A 20,698-nucleotide genomic window follows, 5' to 3' on the forward strand; every position below is an offset into this window, starting at 1 on the left:
TGCAAACTTGCTGCGGGGAGGGAAGTTTCTGTTACATATGCTGGGAAACCTCCCAAGCGCTTCGGCAAGAGTTCCAAGGTGGTTCAGCGATACCCCCACGACAAATACCTGCTATGCGAGGTTAGTTGGAGCGCGTCCCCCCAAAAACTCGTATGTCTCCCAAAGATGAATGAGATCTAATACCGTGGGACACATCAGTAGTGTGTGTGGCGGAAACGGCAGCCTCGTGTAATGTGATAACCTACGTGTAAACTCCACTCCGGTCTGCAACAGAACACACCCGGAATGCACCTCGTAATACTTCACCGTAGGCGAAACCTGGTGCACACCAACTGCTCCAGGAGGTTGCCCATTCGCAACGACGATATACTCAGGTAAGCCACAAGACTGCTCTTGTGTTGCCATCACATCCTCCCACAAACAGTTCACGGAGGGAACACCACAACTAGTGCACGTGCCTGTCACAGGATGCGACACCTCGCACAAGCGCTGGTAACATTCATTGATTTCCCTTCCAGTTTCTGGCCTTTTCATAACCAGTCCAAAGTCGACAAAGGTGCAGGAAAGGGTTTCCGTATATGCGAGTCGGGGTTCACACTCCCAGGATATAACTTTCAATATATCGTTGATTACGGCACACTTATTGAGGGTAGACTCCATAACGTGTTTGGCTCTACCCCTGCGAGGCGTCGAAAGGATATTCAGGGCGACAACGTCTGCAGGCTCAGATAGTACTACAACATCCCGTTGCTCCCACTCAACAAGCTTTCCAATACCCGGTTCGGTTGCGGAAAAGTCAAGTAACACATCGCCGTTTTGTAGCTGCTGGAGAGAATGTGTCAAGTCGTGGGAAGAACAAGTCACTGCCCGAGCAACTTCATCCAAAAGAGAGCCTATAGACTCACTACTCCATGGCTTCCCGTCAACGGGAGAGTACACAGTTAAATGCATAGATGATGCATCTAGTTCCACACCGTTGTCACTCCAAAGCTGCAGAAGTTGGAGATGTTTAGACTGATTGTAGAAAAGGCTGTTCTCGGGAGTAAATATGGGAAGAAACTCCTTGTGCACCTTGATACCAGCGGCGCATGCGTAGCGCAGCACAAGAATGTCGAGGCGTTCCAGATCTACGGGATTGCCACAAACGATAGCGCAGCGGGTGCTTATAACTCGCGTTATCTCAACCTTGGAGAGGGGAATAACACAAGCTGTCGGGCCTTCTGTGCGATCATAACGTGCCCGGGAAAAAATCTGGACTTGGTTTATCCTCTCAACCAAAAGCTGCAGGCATGGTATCGTTATGTTAACTAGAAGTAGAGCGAAGCTACAATTAGAGCACTTCCGTACATGGGTTTCAAGGCATCTCTCATCGTCAATGTAAACTGAACCGACAAAAAACGCCGCATGGTACATGTTTGAGACGTTTCGCAGCAGGTCCTCCTCTGTTGGAGACATGGCAATGGCTAGTGCGGCTAGCACGTCCTTCCCACACGTGAGCAGCCCACCTCGCAGGCGAAGGATATCGAAGAGATTACGATACCCATGCTGCTTAGCCGTAACGTAGAAACAGGATGCGGCGTACAGCACACTAAACGGCCAGGCGACCAACGAGTAGTCAAAGAAGTACTCCCCAGGGGCGTCTGAAGGGTTGCGCAGGAACTCCACGATGTTTACAACATCCGGAAAAAGTGGCGGGCACTGATCCACTACATGCTCCACAAACGGCTCCAGCAACTGGCGGTGCCGCTTGAAGAGGGCAGCAAAAGATTCGAAGCGGTCACGCTCCATCATGCTAAACAGACCAAAAACACTACACGCGGGTTGCCGCGGCAGTTTTGGGATATACTTGGATGCCCCACCCCACACTTCTGGCAGGGTCGCGTCACCTGCATCTTTTCCAACATCAGGAGAGCCGTAGTGCTGCAGCAAGTCACGCAAACTCGATACGCGCACGCGCCCACACCCGCAAGCTGCGTTGCCAACAGGTAAGAGTTCGCTATAAGAGCTACTTCGCCCCATTCTCGTACCCCTGTTGCTGCAATGACTCGCAGGCGCGGCCACAGACCATGTTGCCGCAGCGGGGCTTGCACTGATATCACTCCCGGGTTTACCGAAATCCTGATCGCCAGCCCGCCTCGGGTTGCGTAACGAGACGGCCCGCTTCCGTACTGGCGGAAGCACATTTTCTACATCAAAGGACTCACAAGCATTAAGCGCACAACTCCTCATAGTTGTGGTGCTTCGAGTTGCCTCTGTGCTCGGTTGCGACTTGGGCCCCACCGAGCGAGACTGGGATACATCTCGTGAAACAACTTCCCCATGATAAGGAACACCAGCTTCCCAACTTCGCCGCGACAGAAAGGGGGGGATCCCTTCAGTTTGCGCAGGCACAACCTCATGCAAATGCGGCGATTGAGAGTCGCCAGGGTACGTTTTGTTGCGATTAACAATGTTTTCACTAGAATCCACAGCGGAATAGCGCCGCAATGGGCATCCTTCAGCTCCATCCGCCATAGGAGCTCCTTGCTGTGACCTGCACAGCCCCTGAAAGCAAAAAAAAGAGGGAGAAAAAGAAGAATTTACTAAACCCAGCGATTTCTCTACACCCCTTACCAATGACTGCTGATTAGTAGTTAAATTTCCTGTGTTAATCTTAATGCAATAAAATGGAACCCCACAACATCTGGCAAACGAATCGTTTCTTCGAGGCCTTCACCCTAAAAGGGAATTCCTCTGTTATCCGCAGCAGATACACACAAAGAGCTAATGCGACCAAAGCACAACGGTAAAGAAATCATCAATGGCCGCGTGCCGTTCCACTCCCCTCACCAGCAGCCCAGTCGCCTGTGAGCAGGCACATCGCCAACCAACAATAGTGGATAGGGATTATGAAGCCTCAAAATACTGGAAAAGTCACCGGTGCAGACGTATACCAAAAGCAACGGGACTCACAGCGGTCCTCATCACCAACCCCGGTCTTTCAGTATTCACGCACCAGCCGCACTCGCGTACGAACACTGTTCAGGGCAGGAAAAGTTGTCAAGGGCAGCAGACAACAGGAAGACAACTGCAAATAAGTGGCAACCGCGCAGTAGCGGATTCGGTCCCACGGTCTCAAAAAAACAGTGTCACAGCGGCGTGGTCGGTGTGACGCAAGGCTACAGAACGATACACATACCGGCGCAACGCCCCCACGCCAGTTCCGCCGTGGGCAGTAGCACTGCTTCCCGCCACCGATTGTGAAGTTCGGCGCCCTGTCATGAGTTCCAACGCGGGAGGGTTCCACAAGACGCGGTCACACCACGCGGGTACACGCCTCCGCCCGTATGGATGGTGTGGTATGGAAGAAAGGCGTTCCAACACGCGAACCACGCTTATCCTGTCACTGGTCCCACTCTCTCGTTTATCCTCCCCATCATTAACCAAATGGACAGGAGTATCAATCTGGAAAGTCGCTTCCTCCGAATCCCTCGGGGATTGACACAAATATGTTGGGGGAAACCGAACCGCAAATTCCGCTAGCTCCATGCCACTCTGCTGCGCCACTACGTCCAGCAGGCGCTGCACCTCAACATCGTAAGGTCGGATTACTCCCATATGCTGTGGGTTTTCAAAAAGCTCCCAGAAACTGTCCGGCGCCCGCACGTCACCGTCTGAAACTTTAACGTCCAGATTCTCCACTTCTTTTAAATACTGTAGCATATTATGCACGTCGAGGCGCGTATTAAAGTCGCCAAAAATGAACAGGGGGTCATCGGGGGAGATGAATGCCGCACACTCCGCCAAGGTTTCGAGCAGTGCCTCCTGACGCTGCAAAGCATAGGGGCTAGGACTCGCTGCCGCTGCCTCCTTGCTTTTCTTGTCGTTGTAGAGGTGCACGTTCAAAAAGTTCACCACAACAGTGCCGAGGCGAAGTGATATGAGCAAATATCCTTTCCGAGACTCACCGGCACCAGAAAACTTCCCGCCGTGAAATAGAATAGTAGGCGAACTCCCGTATGTCACAGGGTCGTCACCCACACAAACGAAGGTACGGTGGTGAAAGGAAAGAATGCTACTGATAGGGCACATGCGGTGAGACAGGTACACAACGCTTCCCACAGCGGTGAATTGGTCCTCATCATCATTCGCCCGCATTAGTAATCCGGAGGTCCATCCAGCCTCCGGCAGTAGCTCCTGCAGGGCGTTAGCGAAGTAGTTGTTAAATTCTGTATGGAAACTCTTACCCCCGATTTCTTGGAAATGCACTACGATCACATCAATCAGTGGGGGTGGTCCCTGGCCACCAATATCGGCTGCCGAAGGATGAGAAGGGTCGTCGTCACCTGTGTTGCTCACTCTGATGTGCGCTGTGTACTCGCGGCGGCTGTATTCGAATATCAGCAACCGCAGCTCTGAAAGAAACTCCCTTACATCCTTCTGAGCATCCGAAGAGAGCTCATCATTACCGGCCTGTTTCTCACATTCCCTTCTGTGCTCTTCACCACCTTCTTTTGCCCCAGCGGCAGTGTCCCCAATGGCACCAACATTCTGAGTTATCATGAGCATTCTAAAGGGAAAATCGGGAGGCGAATGCGTGGAGAAGCGGGAGTACCCAGTGATGCAGTCCATCGGGGCGCCTCCCTTTGATGAAACCGGCCCCTCAACATGCGATAAATCACGCTGAGCAACCGCTGGTACGCCGCCGCTAAACGCCTCCTGCGCAGTGGTAGGCACCCCGGTAGACGTGGCATTACGCGGATCCCAGCCTGTCTGATGCTGTTGCGCGGACCGGAGTGTTGAGGTTATACCTTCCAGTAGGCTGCGCATTCGGATCTCGCGTTCCTTTTCGGGAGGACAACACGCGATCTTTTCAAAATACACTTATTGCTACTCCCCTCAAGGACAACTCTACTTCTATTGCTCCTAAACCTCTACGAATGCAAGCCGCAGTAAAAAAAAAAAAATGGCCGCCAGGGGCACAACCAGAGTATCGGGCGGAGAACCCTAGTGGGCAACGAAATGATCTCCACGGCGGTAGCGTAATTCAATTCCCTTGGTTTATTGCCCTTAACCTAACAGTCCCCCCCCAACGTACGATTAACGCAGAAACAAATGTTTACGTAAAGAAATATAACATGCCCATTAACTTATAACGTTTTACTTTCACACACACACGCACAAACGATACCCCTTCTTCTCCCTCAATCCCTACCTCTTTATACCAATCTAACTTTGTTTTGGTTTTGCTTCACTTACATCTTTCCTTCCTCCCTCGTCCAAACAAAAAAAAAACGTACGTACTGCACAAATCTCTTCTCCCCAACACTAAACTTGCACTACCGCGTGATTCTTTCACCCCGAGAACAGAAGCTCTCATATCCCCGCGGCACCCATCACTTTCCATATAGGTTCTCTCGCCTTTTGAGGGGCTATCAATACCGAAACAAGGAAGGGAAGAAGAGAGCCGCGGCGGAACCCCTCCGGGGAAAAGTTTGCGTCTAGTAGCCTGTATCAGGTTTAAAAAAAAACGATAAGTTAAAGAGAGAAAAAATAACTATCGGCAGACACTTCCTGTCCGTCAATTTGCCCACCTACACCCCCTTCCCTGCATCCCCAAGCTTGGGAAACGGTCACGACTATCGCTTAATAGACGCCTCCATGCTATAATTGAGATGACAACCACTGAAAAAAAAAACCTGCAGGGGGTCGATCAGTCGTAAAATTTAAAAAAAAGGTGATGGGGTGATGAATTTTCCCAATATTCGCTGCTGGCGGGAAAACATTGCTTAAGTGTTGACGCACACTCTGGGTGATGGGAATACAGGTACTACTCAATTGGCGTCACTGGAACAGGGTGAATCTACCGCGCACACAGTGCCATAACGGACAATGCAGATTGTATTTCATGTTTGTTTGTTTTTCAATAGGGTTTAATTACATCAACTGCAGTAACATCCCCCACGTTCGAGCTGAGCGAGACACGGGTTCCCTCCCACGTCCTTTTTAAAGCTTGGCCGCGAATCCCTTACGCGCCTTCATCGCAGCCCTCCTATCCTTAATGGAGGCATGAGCAGCGGCAACAATCGCGACAGGCACACGGAATGGTGAGCAGGAGACGTAGTCCAACCCCACCTTGTGGCAGAAACCAATGGTCGCAGGGTCGCCACCGTGCTCTCCACATATGCCCATCTTTAGCATTGGTTTCACTCTCCGACCCTTTGTCACGGCAATGCGCACCAGCTCACCAATGCCTTCTTGATCGATCGACTGGAAGGGATCCTGTGCGTATATCCCAAGGTTACCGTAGTGTCTTAAAAAGGGGCCGGCATCGTCACGGGAGAAGCCACATCCCATTTGAGTAAGATCGTTGGTGCCAAAGGAGAAGAAGTCCGCCTTTTGCGCGATTGAGTCGGCAGTTACTGCGGCGCGAGGAACCTCAATCATTGTGCCGACAGTGTAATGAACACGTTTTCCCGATTTTGTGATTACAGCTTCGGCCGTCTTTACCACCTCTTCCCTTATAAGCGAAAGTTCTTCCTTTTTCCCCACCAACGGAACCATGATTTCTGGGATAACACTGCTTCCTTCCTCACTTACCGCAATAGCCGCCTCGATGATGGCCCTTACTTGCATATTGTAGATCTCAGGGTACGTGATACCCAGCCGGCATCCACGGTGGCCAAGCATAGGGTTCAACTCGTGCAACGCATTTACACGATTTCGAACCTTCTCTGCAGGCATCCCAAGCTTCTGCGCAAGCTCAAATTGTGCAGCGGCGTCATGTGGCACAAACTCGTGCAGCGGCGGGTCGAGAAGCCGAATCGTCACGGGAAGTCCCCTCATCGCCCTCAATATGCCAACAAAGTCAGCACGCTGAATAGGTAACAGTTTGTCGAGGGCAGCCTTTCGGCCACTCGCCGAATCCGCCAGAATCATCTCACGGATGAAATTGATTCGGCTGCCCTCAAAAAACATGTGCTCCGTGCGGCACAACCCAACACCTTCAGCACCAAAACTGCGAGCCTTTGCAGCATCGGCGGGTGTGTCAGCGTTAGTGCGCACCCCAAGTCGTTTCATCTCCTGGCACCACTGAAGAATGGTCTGGAAGCTTCCCTTCAGATCTGGTGAACGAAGTTTCAGCTTGCCGGCGTATATCAGTCCTTTGGACCCGTCAATGGTGATGTAGTCGCCCTCCCGGAAGACACTGCCATTCAATTTAAATGACTTCCCCCTGATTACCATATCACCGCATCCGGAAACACAGCACTTACCCATTCCGCGAGCAACAACGGCTGCATGCGATGTCATCCCGCCACGTGCTGTAAGAATACCACATGCAGCATCCATGCCAGCAAGATCCTCTGGTGAGGTTTCAAGGCGTACCATGATAACTTTCTTCCCTCTACCACTCCACTCCTTTGCGGATTCTGCATCAAACACAACCTGGCCGACAGCGGCTCCGGGGCTCGCAGCAAGGCCCCTTCCGATGGGTTTGTTGGCCTTCTCAGCTCCAGGTTCAAGATTTGGGTGCATCAAATGGTCCACCTGATACGGGTCTATCCGCAAAACAGCTTCCTCCCTAGAGATAAGACCCTCATTGACCATATCGATGGCAATACGAACCGCTGCGTGAATCGTACGCTTGCCATTGCGACACTGAAGCAACCACAGTCGACCGTCCTGGACAGTGAACTCAAGATCTTGCATATCGCGGTAGTGATTCTCCAGTCTCTTACGAACATCACAGAGGAGTCTGTAGTTTTCGGGCATCGCCTCTTCCATGGATGGATAGCGCTTGCGACGCTCTTCTTCGCCGACACCGTGAGCTTTGGCCCAGCGCAGCGAAAGCGAATGATTGATCTGTTGGGGGGTACGGATGCCCGCGACAACGTCTTCACCCTGCGCGTTAACAAGATACTCTCCGAAGAAAAAGTTCTCGCCGGTGCTGGGACTGCGTGAGAAGGCAACGCCGGTGGCGGAGCGGTCGTTGATGTTACCAAACACCATTGCCTGGACATTCACAGCCGTACCAAGAAGACCTGTGATGTTGTTCATGCGGCGGTAAATTGTGGCGCGGGGGTTACCCCAGCTACGAAACACAGCTTTGATGGCTGCGAACAGCTGCATTACTGGGTCCTGGGGAAATGAGCACCCAGTCTTCAGCTCGAACAGCTCCAAGTACCCATCACAAAGCTCCTTTAGGTCCGAAGCGGTCAGGTCAGTATCAAATTTAGTACCACGTCTCTCCTTCATTCGGCTAAGTGCCTCCTCGAAGTCTTCACGCCCGACTTGCATCACAATGTCGGCGTACATAGTAATAAAGCGACGGTATGAGTCATACACGAAGCGTTCGAGGCGAGGTGCGCGACGTACCCACGCGTCAACTGTCACCTTATTCAGACCGAGGTTCAACACAGTGTCCATCATACCAGGCATCGACGCTGCAGCCCCAGACCGCACTGAGAATAGTAGCGGGTTGGTAGGATCGCCAAACTTTGCCCCCATCTCCTTTTCCACGCGGCTCACGTTCTCCCTCACCTGGTCCGCGACCTCTTGAGGAATAGTCTCCGTTTCTTGATACGTCTTGCAGGCTTCTGTGGTGATAGTAAATCCGGGAGGGACGGGGATGCCAAGGTTCACCATCTCTGCAAGGTTGGCTCCCTTCCCACCGAGGAGCTCCTTCATGTTCTTGTTACCGTCCGCCTTTCCACCACCGAAGTAGTAAACCCACTTTTTAGCCACCATTGTGTATAGTGGATGCTGATAGGTTTAGATATTTGGTTATAATGAATTTAAATTCTCTTATAATAGCCTCAAACTATGCGACGACGCAGGATTGTTCGCAGAAAATTCAAAGAAGACGGAGGAAAAGATTGACTGCAGTATCATAAATAAGTGAGACACTACATTAATCAAGTTCAAATGAAGGTAACTGCAGCGAAAAAACACTCAAACGCCAGCAAACACATGCGCTCCTCCATGAGTCGTCACACTATGAACTTCATACACCTAGTTGCCTCATGCACAACATGACATTCGATAGAGCAAAAAAGCGCAGTGCGACAACGTACGCATCTGTAACCCGCGGGAAGCAAACAAACGGAGCACAAGTGATGACCACCCGCATGAGCCGGTGGTGGCGCCGTCATTGACGCGTAGCTCACCGGAGGAACCCGAAGCTCGGACGAGTTCAACCCTTGTGCAAGCAACCAGGAACGGATGTATTGGCATTCACGGGCCAAGTCGTCAGAGGAAGCCGTCGTAGAATCCTTATCACATTCGATATCGTCGTTATTACCACTTGCTGAACCACATGAAGTCCTCCGGCCACTCCTCTTATCTTTTTCTGCATGTGGCTTGGCGTCCCGCCGCATACGCTTGCCGCGAACCGGAGGAGCAACTAACTCATCCTTCTCAGAAGATGCTGCAGACGACCACGTCGACACGGAAGATGAATCTCCCTCCGCCTTGGTCTCTCGATGCTGCTTTTCATCCTCATTCAATCCCATGGCCTTTAAGTAGGTACGGTGTTGTTCCAGGATGAATCGGCTAAGGTGAATACGCGACGGGGCGGTGGCCGACGCCACACTTTCCTCCAAGAACTCAGTCTCTGAAGCAACGCCATTCGCTGGAGGTGCATCACGCCGTTGCCTACGAAGTACATCGGTTACATTAACAAAAGCGTTGTCATCACAAAGTTTCTCCAGCCGCTCCTCCTGGAGCTGCTGCGCGTATGTGTTCCGGATGCGGGGGCCGACCATGACTCTCTTTTAGGAAAGTGCTTTCAATTGCAATCCAATGTGAAAAGAGGACAACAAGAAGGATTTTAAAAAGCTGAGAATAAAAGTCCCAACAAAGATTCCTTCAAGAGTATATCTCCCACCACCACACAGGTCAAACAGAGGATAAGAACATAAACCTAAAAAGATCAAAATCAATAAAACGGGAAATGGGCAAATAGAAACGGTGGTAAGTACACAGCTTACACCACGTCCTCTTACCGGTTGGCCTTGGCGACGCGCTCCACCTCATCCTTCTTTTTGATGGCATAGGAATTGGAGCTACCCTTCGACGCATTCACGATCTCGTCCGCAAGGCACTCAGGAAGTGTCTTGAGGTTGCGAAACGCCGCCTCACGCGCCCCCTTGCACATGAGGTAGATTGCCTCATTAACACGGCGCATCGGTGACACATCAACAGCCTGCCGCCGCACAACACCACCAGCGCCAACACGTGTGGAGTCCTCACGCGGAGCTCCCTTGGAGACGGCATCAATAACCACCTGAATGGGGTTCTGATCCGTCAACAAGTGAATGATCTCCAATGTGTGCCTCACAAGACGCACGGCCTGCAGCTTCTTACCATTGCCACGACCCTTGAACATCAGACCATTCGTGAGGCGCTCCACAATGGGGATGCGTGCCTTGCGGAAGCGCTTCTTCTGCCAACGTCCAGCAGAGTGAGGCACATATGTTGGTGTCCGCGTGATGTAGTCGTTAAGAGCTATCTCCGTCGTCTGGAGATTCTCATATGACCACTTGTTGAAGAGCTTCGGTGCCTTTGCGCTCATGATGGTTTTCTAAATTTATCAAACGTGAATTTTGTAGGCAAAGGGGGAAAGGCCGTAAGTGAAGCTGAATAACAGCAGCGAGAAAAGGTGAGAAAACAGAACGAAACAAAAGGGGGAGCATTTATGTACCACCTTATCGGTTATCTGCATATAAACGATTTGTACGCAAATGCTTGAGGGTTGTTTGATGGGTAGGGGAGCTGCCTCGTAAAGGTGAGGCCCTTGAACACAAACGCACTCAAAAAAAGCCATTATCGTCACCGCTGCCCTCTGGCCCATCCAAGTCTCCACCATCGTCGTCGTCATCAATCCTGTAAGAGAGCGATGCCTCGTCATCGTCCTTGTCATATCCAGCATCTCCCTCTTCCTCACGAATGTCCCCCTCTGCCCGCTTTGGTTGCACAGGGCCACGAGGTTTCTGCTCATCTTCCTCGGTCAGTTGTTTCTTGATTTTGCGAGCATCTTGAGGTTCCTCACCTATGTTGTAAACAAATACTTTAGCACCCCGTCGCATCGGTTTCACCAGGCGCTTTCGCTTAACTGGTCGAATCCTCAGGTGATCCATGGCAGTGCTAGACAACTCACACTTCGGAACACCGTAGCATCGAAGTTCGTTCGGGAGATTCAAGACCTCCTCCCACAATCGCAACTTTTGAGCAGTGGCCCCGCTCCTAGGTGATGCATCGTTTCCCACATACGTTTCGCTTCTTTCCTCTGTGCCAACACACAACAAAGCGGGGTAATGCAAAAGATTTAGCATTTCGTTACCGGACGCGATAATATCGAAAGCCCGCGCCTCAGCTGAACACTGATTGACATCAACAAAGCAGCCCACAAAATCACGGAGTAATGGCGGCGACTTCTTACACATAACGGAAACGCCGGCATCTGAAGTCACATCCCTCCCCCGCAAATCACCGACACCATCATCAATACTGGGTCCAACAATAACCGACGTGTTTGCAAGGACACCACTGGAAGGTACAGTGTAGTAGTGGTAAACACGAGGTGGGTAAAGGGCTGTTGTGTAGCTATTAATAGCACCAGGTTGCTGTACCTTGTCTAGACGTCCCCTACGAAAACCAGTGCGCATTCCTGGTAAAGTCAGCTATTCTAAAACAGTGAAGAAACAAACAGAGACGATGAAAGCGTTCTTCTTGCTCAGGCATGTGTAAAGAGCCACTCTTGTGGTACGTAACGGTACGTGGCAGGTGCCGGACCCGTACGGTATCAACTTCAGAGGCAGCATGTTGTAAGCAACTACCGAATTAAAAAGTCATCGACACAAGCTGGTGATTCGTCCCCCCCCTCCTATTTTAAATTTTCTCGAGCTCCGAATCGTGCGTTAAGTGTCCCGAAGGTAATAACTAGCGGCGTGGTACCCAAGTGCAAGTTGAGCTCTCAAGTTCCACGCTCATGGAACTGAACTGGGGGCAGCATATGTCCTCGTACTTCGCTGATAACAACGGCAGTAACAGTTTAAACGTCACACATCGACGTTCTCCCGAGCGGCATTGGACAAAGAACTAAGAACTCGCACGTTCTAGCACGAGTAAATGGCACGGCTGCTTGCACAACCTTTAAAAAAAACGAAATAAAGTTACCAAAACGACATTAAAGGGGAAATGCAGTAACCCCAATGATATGATATAACGGATAGTTTTGCTCCCTTCTCATGCGCGTGCGTAGGTACAGCAACAAAACGTTGTGAGCACCGTTGCGCCCTTTACGACACATCATCAGCATGTTTCATATAATGTAACAACAGATGAAAGAAACTTCCATCAATCCAGAGAGTCACAGCGATACGTGCAGAAAAGAAATCGAACGATATTTCAATTTGCTTCCAAACGAAATATGTCTTCATGTTACGCGTGTCTTTGTGTGTGTGTGAAAGCAAATTTGGAATGCAGTCAGTGATCAAAACTATGGATATGACCCCAAACCTGTCGAGGAGCAAAACTGTAACCCATCTACGGAAACGTGCGTCAACCATAGTGCCGGCATCGAAGATAAAAAGAGGGGTATTGACGCCTCCCTTCAAGTAGCGTGTTAGTCACAAACCGTAAATACCAACAACGACTATCCATCGGGACCTCCGTTCTTACATTACAGTACATAACTACGCGTGAGCACATCGACGTATTTGGCGGTTTTCTTGTGAGCAATCAAACACGAGAACTACCGGTGACATTACTGATCAAAAACTCTCGTGACTTCCATAACCAGTCACAATGTTAACCACTGGTCATTTTTACACAACACCAGCGACCAGTAGGCGTGATAAGATTGTACACGCGAAGGTCGACTGACGGCAGCCACAGTGGCAGTTTAGCAAATTTCAGAATTTTTTTTACATTCGAGGTTGTCCTTTGCTTCGGCGAAACTAATCGCTCCAAGACAATATTCCTCACATGACATAATTCAGCACAATAAGCGCGGTACTTAACCCCAAGAAAAGTCAAACAGGCCATACCGTCATCAGAAACGATATATCGTGGGCGTTCAACTGAAAATAAATAACTTCGACCGCAAATACATGGTTTTACCATCAGAACTCTCGAAGAGAAAAAACTTAATGGGGACACGACCCTACAATAAACAAATTACGAAGGATATCGAGGCAAGATCACACTTATCAAACACTAAAAATACTTCCAGCCTTCCCTTCACTTAAAGACAGTAAATTCTTACATTGCGCTATACAGTCCTAGTTAGTAAGAAATTGCTCCCACAGAATTAATCCAGAACGCATCGGTCGTTAGCAAATCGTTCCGACGGTAGATAAGGTCAAACGAGTCTTCGTTCCAGTACTTAACAAGGGGAAAACTTTTACTCAAAATGCGCTTTCTATTCGCCATCATGCGGCTCTGTCATGGCGTCACCGGCCCGACATACTCTCATCAAAAAGTGTAAACGAGAGAAGGGGAAACAGATCAGAGGGGGAAAAGATAAAAGCAACGACCTACAAGCAACAAAATAATTATTACTCCCTCACCAAGCACTTACCCCTATAAAAATTGAGCAGGGACAAACAATCCCGTGTATGTTAGACAGAACCAATAGTTAAGAAACCAAGCACAACAAAAAGAAGAGTAGAACGAACATGCCCCTCGGTACCTCCAGAGCATTCCTCCTCCCCTCAGTTCCTCGGTAGCGCACCGCTGAATTAGCAAAAATACGTCAGCATGGAAAGAAAATGAGTCCCAGGGATAACTACCCACCACACACCCACTACAATGCCGCAGACAACAAAATATTTAAGTGGTGAAGCGCCACATGCACCTAGAAAAATGTGCGCGGGATAGTATTAACACTTCCAGTCCCTCCGTTACATGACATTACATGCTCACGAGCGCAACAAGCCTTGTAAGCCACAAAGAGTGACGCCGACAGGAATTAATCCTGTGTTGAACCCTCTTATTCAAGAAAAAGAAAAATCGAGCAGGGCTGTACGACATTAGGAAACAATATTGAAACAAAGACGCCAATGACCGACACACACACACACACACACACACACACACACACACACACACGTGTCTCATCACTCTCTTGGATGGCCCATACGTAGGAAAGTAGCCTCCAGATATCCTTCCCCACAGCAAAGAAAAAGGAATTAGGCAAATTCGGATATGTAGGAGCCTTCGAGATAATCAGTGGCTAAACAAAAAAAACTAGGACTATCAACGACTAATAGTGCAAAAGAATGCAAAGGACAAGAGAAGGCAACGGCATATATCCACGAAACCGAGTAAGATGTATACGTATGTGACCATATACATTCTCGTTTTCATCGGAGAGGGTCAACCAAACCGGAGGGAGAAATGTGACAAAAAATATTGAAGTAAGAACAGAGAAGTGTTGTTGTGATTAGTAGAAAAGTAGATTATTTACGCCGGTGAGAACGAACAGAAGGGTCACGACGGCGACTTCGTCGCCGACTACCGCGACGTCGTTCTCTGCTCGTTCTACGGTGCTTTTCCCGACTTCTTCTCCGCACACTTCGCTCTCGGCTCCGCGAGCGAGCCCTCCGCCCACGTGGGGGTAGTGACACATGTCTCATGACGCATTCGCTCCGTGTGCACCGACCCCTCATAAAATCTCTGCAAATTTGCCGTTCCTTGGGGACAACAGAAAGTTTCCTCTCTTGCTCTCGTTTCTCGCTACAGTCCTTTTCGGTATGACCGCTCACATAACAGAAGGTGCATGTCGGCTCATGACCTCCATTTCCCGTCGCAGGTATAGCATCACTGAGCTTGTTTGTCATCAGCTTTTCGATACCTTTTGGAGGTTTCCCCGGCGGTGGTTTGGGAATGGGACCGCTTCTCTTCTTAACGCTGATAGTTACACGTGTCCCATTTGAAAGGGCGTATTCTTCGGTAGGATTAATAAAGAAGCGGACTTCGGTGGGCTCATCGGCATCAACATGTTGCACCACTTCGGTTTCGACGGGTTCAGCACCAATAAGCTTCAACAGTTCTTCGGGCGAAGCTTCTTCAGGGGATTCTTCAAAACCCTCGTTGTTTACGTTACTTTCACCAAAGGTACTTTCGTCTTGCACCTGTTTCAGTAGAACTTCCCCTCCGGGTCTCGCCCCCGCCTCAGGTGCAGATGGATTTACCGTTTCCGGACCCTGACGAAGCATCTGCTGGTGCTGTCGTTCTTGCTGCGCTTGCTGCTGCTGAATTTCATCTTCAGCGTCTGCAACACGCCTCAACGCCTCTAGTGCCTCTTTAGCCTGCTGTTCTTCGGCTTCTCTTGTCGCTTGACGAATTAATTGTCTAGCCTCTCTTTGCGTTTGTAAACGTTGGTTCCACCTTAAGAACATAGGGTGCTCTGCTGACAAAAAGCCGTATCTTGGTGTAGTCCGCAGCAGCTCATTGACGTCAATGCAAGAATCGCCGTTCTCGTTAAAATTCTTTTCTTCCTCATTTAATATATTTGCCAATAATTCGGACATGGCCGCAGTCGATTGGAGTTTAATCACTAACGTCAGAAGCTGGGCCGCGATATCTTCAAAATCTGCGCGACTTCCAACGAACTGGTTGTTGACGGCAATAATCATATAATGAAGTGGTATGTTAGATTTTGCCGCAGGTGAACCAACCTCAGTTGACAAGACCTCAGCATCTTCCGTTAGTTTCAGTCCCAGTGCTGACAGAGGTTCACTTGCATATTGCCTCTCAACACGCCTAAGTATTACCCCATCCCCATCAGGGGGTGCGTTATTGTCAATTGCAGCTGATGTTGTCCTCCCTGACTTAAGTTTCTCGAGGAACGATTTCGCGGATCCAGTCCCCTGCATCGCCTATATCAATACAAGAAAAATGAAGGAAAACAATCGGGACAGACTCAAAAAAAAAAAAACTACAGCTATTGACAAATGGCAACCCCGAACAGCAAGAATAACGGGCCAAATTCAAGCAGATCTGTGAAGGGATTTGCGAACTAAAGAGACAGCAGCCACAACAAATTAGAGAGGAACGACTGTTCAGGTTCTAGAGGAAACAAATAAAAAATGTGGAAGACACCATAATTTGGTTGAAAACGCACGTCAAATAGGCATCAAAACGTCTTAACTCTCAGGAAAAAAAAGAGAAAGACGGAAGCAACTTTCACTAACGGATGATTCAACTAGTACGAAGAAATATGTGCAAAAAAAATCTGCTGAAGGCGCCCCGGTGTTTTCTTTCCACCATCGCACGACACCGAGTCCGGCAGCGTACAACAAAAAAAAAATGGAACCACACGGGCGAACCCGCAACGGCTCATTCAGGTAAGCAGTCGCCGTGAACAAGTCGCAAATACCATCACTACCATCAACCCTTTGTCTCAGCCTAACGCGTCTCCGGGAGGGGTCCGGAGAAATCGAATAGATGAACGAACCGCTGGAACGAACTCGTGCTTTTAATGCGACACATCGCCATGCATGTTTCGCATCCACCACGCGTAACATGAGACTTCTACGCGCATACTCCGTAAACACAAAGAACGCTGATAACGGGCCCATTGAACCATCAACCTCTCTTCCCAACCCGAACCGGCGAGCATCGAGGAAGTATCAACGGCTCCACTGCCGAACGGTAGGGGTCACTCCCTTTGTTTTGTGCCCCCGGACCGATCCATCCGTATCTCAAGCCAAGAAGAAAAAACACGACAAGGGCTCTGCGTTATACAAAACTGGCATCGGAGAAAAATACATACGGCGCGCCCAAATATGAAAGCGGTCCTTTCCCCCTGACCACCGGTCCCGGAGCCGACGCCACCAAGCCACCTGTTAGATGCCAAAGTAGCACATTCACCCCCCCCCCCGGCTTTTTTGATGGATCTTCATTGAGAGCCACCAGTGGCAAAATGGGAGGCGCCCGGGGGACCGGCAAGTAAATAACAGCGTTCCGGCAAGACGCGGCTGGCCTCAATGCTGTATCATGCTGCCGCCCAGGCTCAACGGCGTTCCCTAGGTGAAAAGGGCAGCCAGTCCCCCAACCGCCCCGCAAAAAAACACAGAGCCACATCGAGGGACCCGATATCACGACGCACTTCACACGGTAGCCGCATACGATCGGCGAACCACCACGGTTGATCGATTTTATGAGGACGCCGCCAACCCTCATTCCAAAAGCGAAGATGCCATCCGATCTCCCCTTCAGCAAAAGTATCTGGCGACCCGCTTCCAGCAAGACTATGCAGTTTTATCCGATGTGGGCGCATTACGGAACGGTAACCCGATAAAACATTTGCTCTTGTGATGAGAACGTCCCGTTCGTAAGAACCGGAACGGGCAACACCAACTGACAATGAAAAAGACATGCAATACGTAAAGCAGTGAGCGAGTTTTTTAAAAAAAACGGGGGGGTGAAACAGAATAGAATGGCAGTTTGCCCATGTTTCTGTGCTTCCCTCCTTGCGTCCAGTGCTCGAGGTCGGGGACCATTTTGCCCTCAAGACGCTGCAGCGCATGAAAGTGATAATATTTCCTTAGGGAGTGTGGCGCGTTTCATGACGACATTTTGTGGGACCTGGGGGTTGCAGGAAGGGGAACCACTGGAAAACGCGGGCAACAGAATCCCATAAATGGACGACAGGGAAATTAACCGTGGGGCCGGCATCAACTGGTCCCCTGAAGCTCCGGATGTTTACCGGGATCCCCCCTAAGGAATGAGCAAGTTGGAGACTTTTTAAGCAAAAGAAGTGGGGCCACCCTCCACGACGGCACCAGCATTCTTCACGAGGTTATACGGAAATCGCATGGTGGTGTAAGAGGGGTGTGGGAAAACAATCAAAAATGTGCGACGCACATAAAGCAACGGATTGAAAAGCTGCAGCACATCCTAAAGCATTCGACTCGTGAAATCAGATGCGTTCCCCAGAAGCAACGCCTCCGAGAGCGCATAAATCACGAACAAGAAACTCCCCCGGTGAGACAAGACAAAGTACAGGTTAGGAAAAGAATGGTGAAGAAGCGAGGCTGGACGGCGGTCCTGCTAGGTGGACTATGGCGATTTCCGGCCCATTCGACACCGGGTGGAGTATGCCGACCACCTTTGAAAAATACGTCGATGGTGTCCACGAATCTTGGAGGGGGAACAATCGGGTGGACCCCGCGAAGGCGCCCTCTTTTTCATTCTTTAGGTGACGGGCCACCTCTTGTTGACATTTCCGAAACTATGAGAAGGGCGCCGCCCATGGAACTCCCTTGAGAAACTGCGAGAAGTCTTCTAGGAGGATCGCCGGTACGCCCCACCTTTACGATACCGAGAGCGGCGTCGGAGCCAAAGGTGAGCAACTCGAAACCTCGTTGCCGCCTCCGCGATGTCGCCCACCCACCCCCTAACAAAAAAACAGCGGCGCATATCGCCTCAAGGGTCGACTTAACCGCAGGTCGCCCTCTCGAAGAGGCGATACGCAATCCACGTGCTTACGAACGACACCGGCGGAATTCGCATACGGTTCTTGCAGCGATAACGCATCTCTGCCAGCCGATCAAAGCAAAATTGGGAGGGGGAAACATGCACACATTCCCCTGATGCTCGAATTTCTCTCCTCCCCAGCCAGGGGCGCTACCCGTCTGTTTTCACACGGTGGGAGCAATTTCTACCATAAGATCAAATTATGGCGGCAGGTGGGGGAAGCGTCCCCGTGTGATGCAGTGGGCAGGCGTTTGCATCCACACATGGTAGCGTCGTCAAGTTTCAACGGCTCGCCCGTGAAAGGATAGAGGAGTTACTTGAGAGCTGCTTAGGGAAAAGGAAACCATGAGAAAGAGGGTACAGAATACGGAAAAGCCAGAGCTGGGCTCCGAAGTGCGACAGAAAGAGGTTTCACACCAACTCCGAAAGGTGACGGGTGGGCCTTCATTGGACTAAGAATGCCGCGAGTGCTGACAAAAGTAAGACAGGCCCGAACGAATTGGTAGAAGGTAAAGAAAGCAAACCACCTTACGGCATTACAAAAGTGTATGCTTGCTCGACTTGCGGGGATGGTGTATTTGTCGCGGTTTTCGCAACGCAGAAGCGGATTGCTTCCGCCGCGCTTTGGGAGTGCCAAACGCAGCAAAGGCAACATGGAAAAGGAGAGTGGCCGTGGGTTTGGTTTCTGGGAACAGGAGAGGCAAGGGTTTTCCGTGGCGTAGGCGGGGAGAAGGAGGGGACCGAACCTGGGGGTTTGAGATTTAGTGAGCACTTTGAGGATGAAAAATGTCGTTTTACGTTGGGCTGGGGGTCACCTGACACCTCAACGGGTAGCGATGACTACACTTCCAGCCAGTGTGCACCGATACGATTTGGCACGGCGCCGTTCAGGAGAGTTACACAAATGCCCTCTTCCTCTGGCGGTGGGAAGAGAGGCCGATCCTCGGAAGGCCTTCGGGGGCGCATGTAGCGGTTCCTTCATATTTTTCTCTTGTTCCCTCCGCACGAGCTAGCAACCATGTATCTGCGTCGTTGCATCCCCCACCAACCTACGTTCACCCACCGTGGCCTCAAAGGAACGGACCGTACGGATACCAGTCAGCGGAGATCGCAGCGCTCAGCAAGCCATCAAGTCTTTAGCACATGCCACCGCGTCGAAGTGGGATAAAGAGAACTCGGTCACAAGTGTTTGCGCCACGCAAAACGCTCCCACATATTTGATCGCCTATCCTACCATACACTTCCAGACCGCCCCTTCCGGCTTCAAGAATGCACCGCATGGGGAAAAGGCTGAATAGAGAGACGAAAGCAGTGGAAATTGCCCCTAAAGGACCGAAAACGCACCAAGCGATGCAGACTGGGCGCATAGATAATTTGAACAACACCGCGACAGAGATCAGTGTGTCACTGCCAAATTGGAAAGTCAAAACTTTGCCAAGTTTTCAGCAATCTCCTTATCTAACAAGAACGAAACGTTCCCCTCACAACCCCGAAGGAAGCGAGCAACGGGAGCTTTATGGGCGGTGTCCGCCAGTATGCCATCAACAACCCATTTCTTCTCTGCACCCGTCGCAAGTACGATGACATTACGCGCTTGCATAATCGTTGCTGGCGACAGCGTGACACGCCACACCTTCGGCTTCATGGTTTCGCTGGGGAATCCTACGCTGACAACCACCTTTCCGTCTGTCTCCTTTTCAGCCTGGCTTCCTGGGAAAATGGAGGCCGTGTGGCCATCAGACCCCAAACCCAAGAGTACGACATCAAAGACGGGAACTTTCGCTCCCGCTTCTCCCACACTCTTCAGGGGAAGAAGCGAGGCAAGTTGCTTTCCGTACGCCTCAGCCACCCTCATGGCGTCAGCAGATGTCGCCTCTGCCGAAGGCGTGACGGCGCTGGTGTCGAAAGGAAAAACGAGGTCGTCGGGGATGTCGTGAAGAAGGACTTCCCTCGCCATGTTGTAGTTGGAATCGGTGGAGTCGGCGGGGACCATCCGCTCATCTCCCATAAAAAAACGCAGCGCGCGCTTCTCCCTAAGCAAATTAAGGTGCTCATCATGCAGCCGCGCGTAGGTCATCTTTGGCGTGGAACCACCCGCAAGGGCGATGGACAAAGGCCATTGTTGGCTCCCTGAAGTCTCTATGATTTCCACTATCTTTCGACACCCTGCAGCAGAGAGCTCCTGAGGCGTCGCGTGAACGCTGATGGTTGGCTTGAATGACATATTATGATG

General features: G+C 50.6%; 8 protein-coding genes across 8 annotated transcripts, besides 1 other annotated feature; all 8 read right to left on the reverse strand.

Moving 5' to 3' along the window:
• Positions 1 to 111: 111 nt before the first annotated feature.
• Positions 112 to 2,514, reverse strand: Tb11.02.4130 (hypothetical protein, conserved; the record flags this gene model as incomplete). Its single annotated transcript, XM_823607.1, has 1 exon — positions 112 to 2,514. The coding sequence occupies one exon, from the start codon at positions 2,512 to 2,514 to the stop codon at positions 112 to 114; it is 2,403 nt and encodes an 800-aa protein (XP_828700.1).
• A 600-nt stretch (positions 2,515 to 3,114) lies between these two features.
• Positions 3,115 to 4,809, reverse strand: Tb11.02.4140 (inositol-1,4,5-trisphosphate 5-phosphatase; the record flags this gene model as incomplete). The annotated part of the gene is made up of 1 exon (XM_823608.1): positions 3,115 to 4,809. The coding sequence occupies one exon, from the start codon at positions 4,807 to 4,809 to the stop codon at positions 3,115 to 3,117; it is 1,695 nt and encodes a 564-aa protein (XP_828701.1).
• A 1,176-nt stretch (positions 4,810 to 5,985) lies between these two features.
• Tb11.02.4150 (pyruvate phosphate dikinase) lies at positions 5,986 to 8,727 on the reverse strand (the record flags this gene model as incomplete). Its single annotated transcript, XM_823609.1, has 1 exon — positions 5,986 to 8,727. One exon carries the CDS (start codon positions 8,725 to 8,727, stop codon positions 5,986 to 5,988), a length of 2,742 nt encoding a protein of 913 aa, XP_828702.1.
• Positions 8,728 to 8,969: 242 nt separating this feature from the next.
• On the reverse strand, positions 8,970 to 9,743 carry Tb11.02.4160 (hypothetical protein, conserved; the record flags this gene model as incomplete). Its single annotated transcript, XM_823610.1, has 1 exon — positions 8,970 to 9,743. The coding sequence occupies one exon, from the start codon at positions 9,741 to 9,743 to the stop codon at positions 8,970 to 8,972; it is 774 nt and encodes a 257-aa protein (XP_828703.1).
• Positions 9,744 to 9,979: 236 nt separating this feature from the next.
• On the reverse strand, positions 9,980 to 10,552 carry Tb11.02.4170 (40S ribosomal protein S5, putative; the record flags this gene model as incomplete). The annotated part of the gene is made up of 1 exon (XM_823611.1): positions 9,980 to 10,552. One exon carries the CDS (start codon positions 10,550 to 10,552, stop codon positions 9,980 to 9,982), a length of 573 nt encoding a protein of 190 aa, XP_828704.1.
• Positions 10,553 to 10,790: 238 nt separating this feature from the next.
• Positions 10,791 to 11,645, reverse strand: Tb11.02.4180 (hypothetical protein, conserved; the record flags this gene model as incomplete). The annotated part of the gene is made up of 1 exon (XM_823612.1): positions 10,791 to 11,645. The coding sequence occupies one exon, from the start codon at positions 11,643 to 11,645 to the stop codon at positions 10,791 to 10,793; it is 855 nt and encodes a 284-aa protein (XP_828705.1).
• Positions 11,646 to 14,049: 2,404 nt separating this feature from the next.
• Positions 14,050 to 14,091: a microsatellite.
• Positions 14,092 to 14,441: 350 nt separating this feature from the next.
• Tb11.02.4190 (hypothetical protein, conserved) lies at positions 14,442 to 15,860 on the reverse strand (the record flags this gene model as incomplete). Its single annotated transcript, XM_823613.1, has 1 exon — positions 14,442 to 15,860. One exon carries the CDS (start codon positions 15,858 to 15,860, stop codon positions 14,442 to 14,444), a length of 1,419 nt encoding a protein of 472 aa, XP_828706.1.
• A 4,028-nt stretch (positions 15,861 to 19,888) lies between these two features.
• Positions 19,889 to 20,689, reverse strand: Tb11.02.4200 (6-phosphogluconolactonase; the record flags this gene model as incomplete). Its single annotated transcript, XM_823614.1, has 1 exon — positions 19,889 to 20,689. The coding sequence occupies one exon, from the start codon at positions 20,687 to 20,689 to the stop codon at positions 19,889 to 19,891; it is 801 nt and encodes a 266-aa protein (XP_828707.1).
• Positions 20,690 to 20,698: the final 9 nt, after the last annotated feature.

This window comes from Trypanosoma brucei (genome assembly GCF_000002445.2).
Source record: "Trypanosoma brucei brucei TREU927 chromosome 11 chr11_scaffold01 genomic scaffold, whole genome shotgun sequence".
Lineage (NCBI taxonomy): Eukaryota > Euglenozoa > Kinetoplastea > Trypanosomatida > Trypanosomatidae > Trypanosoma > Trypanosoma brucei.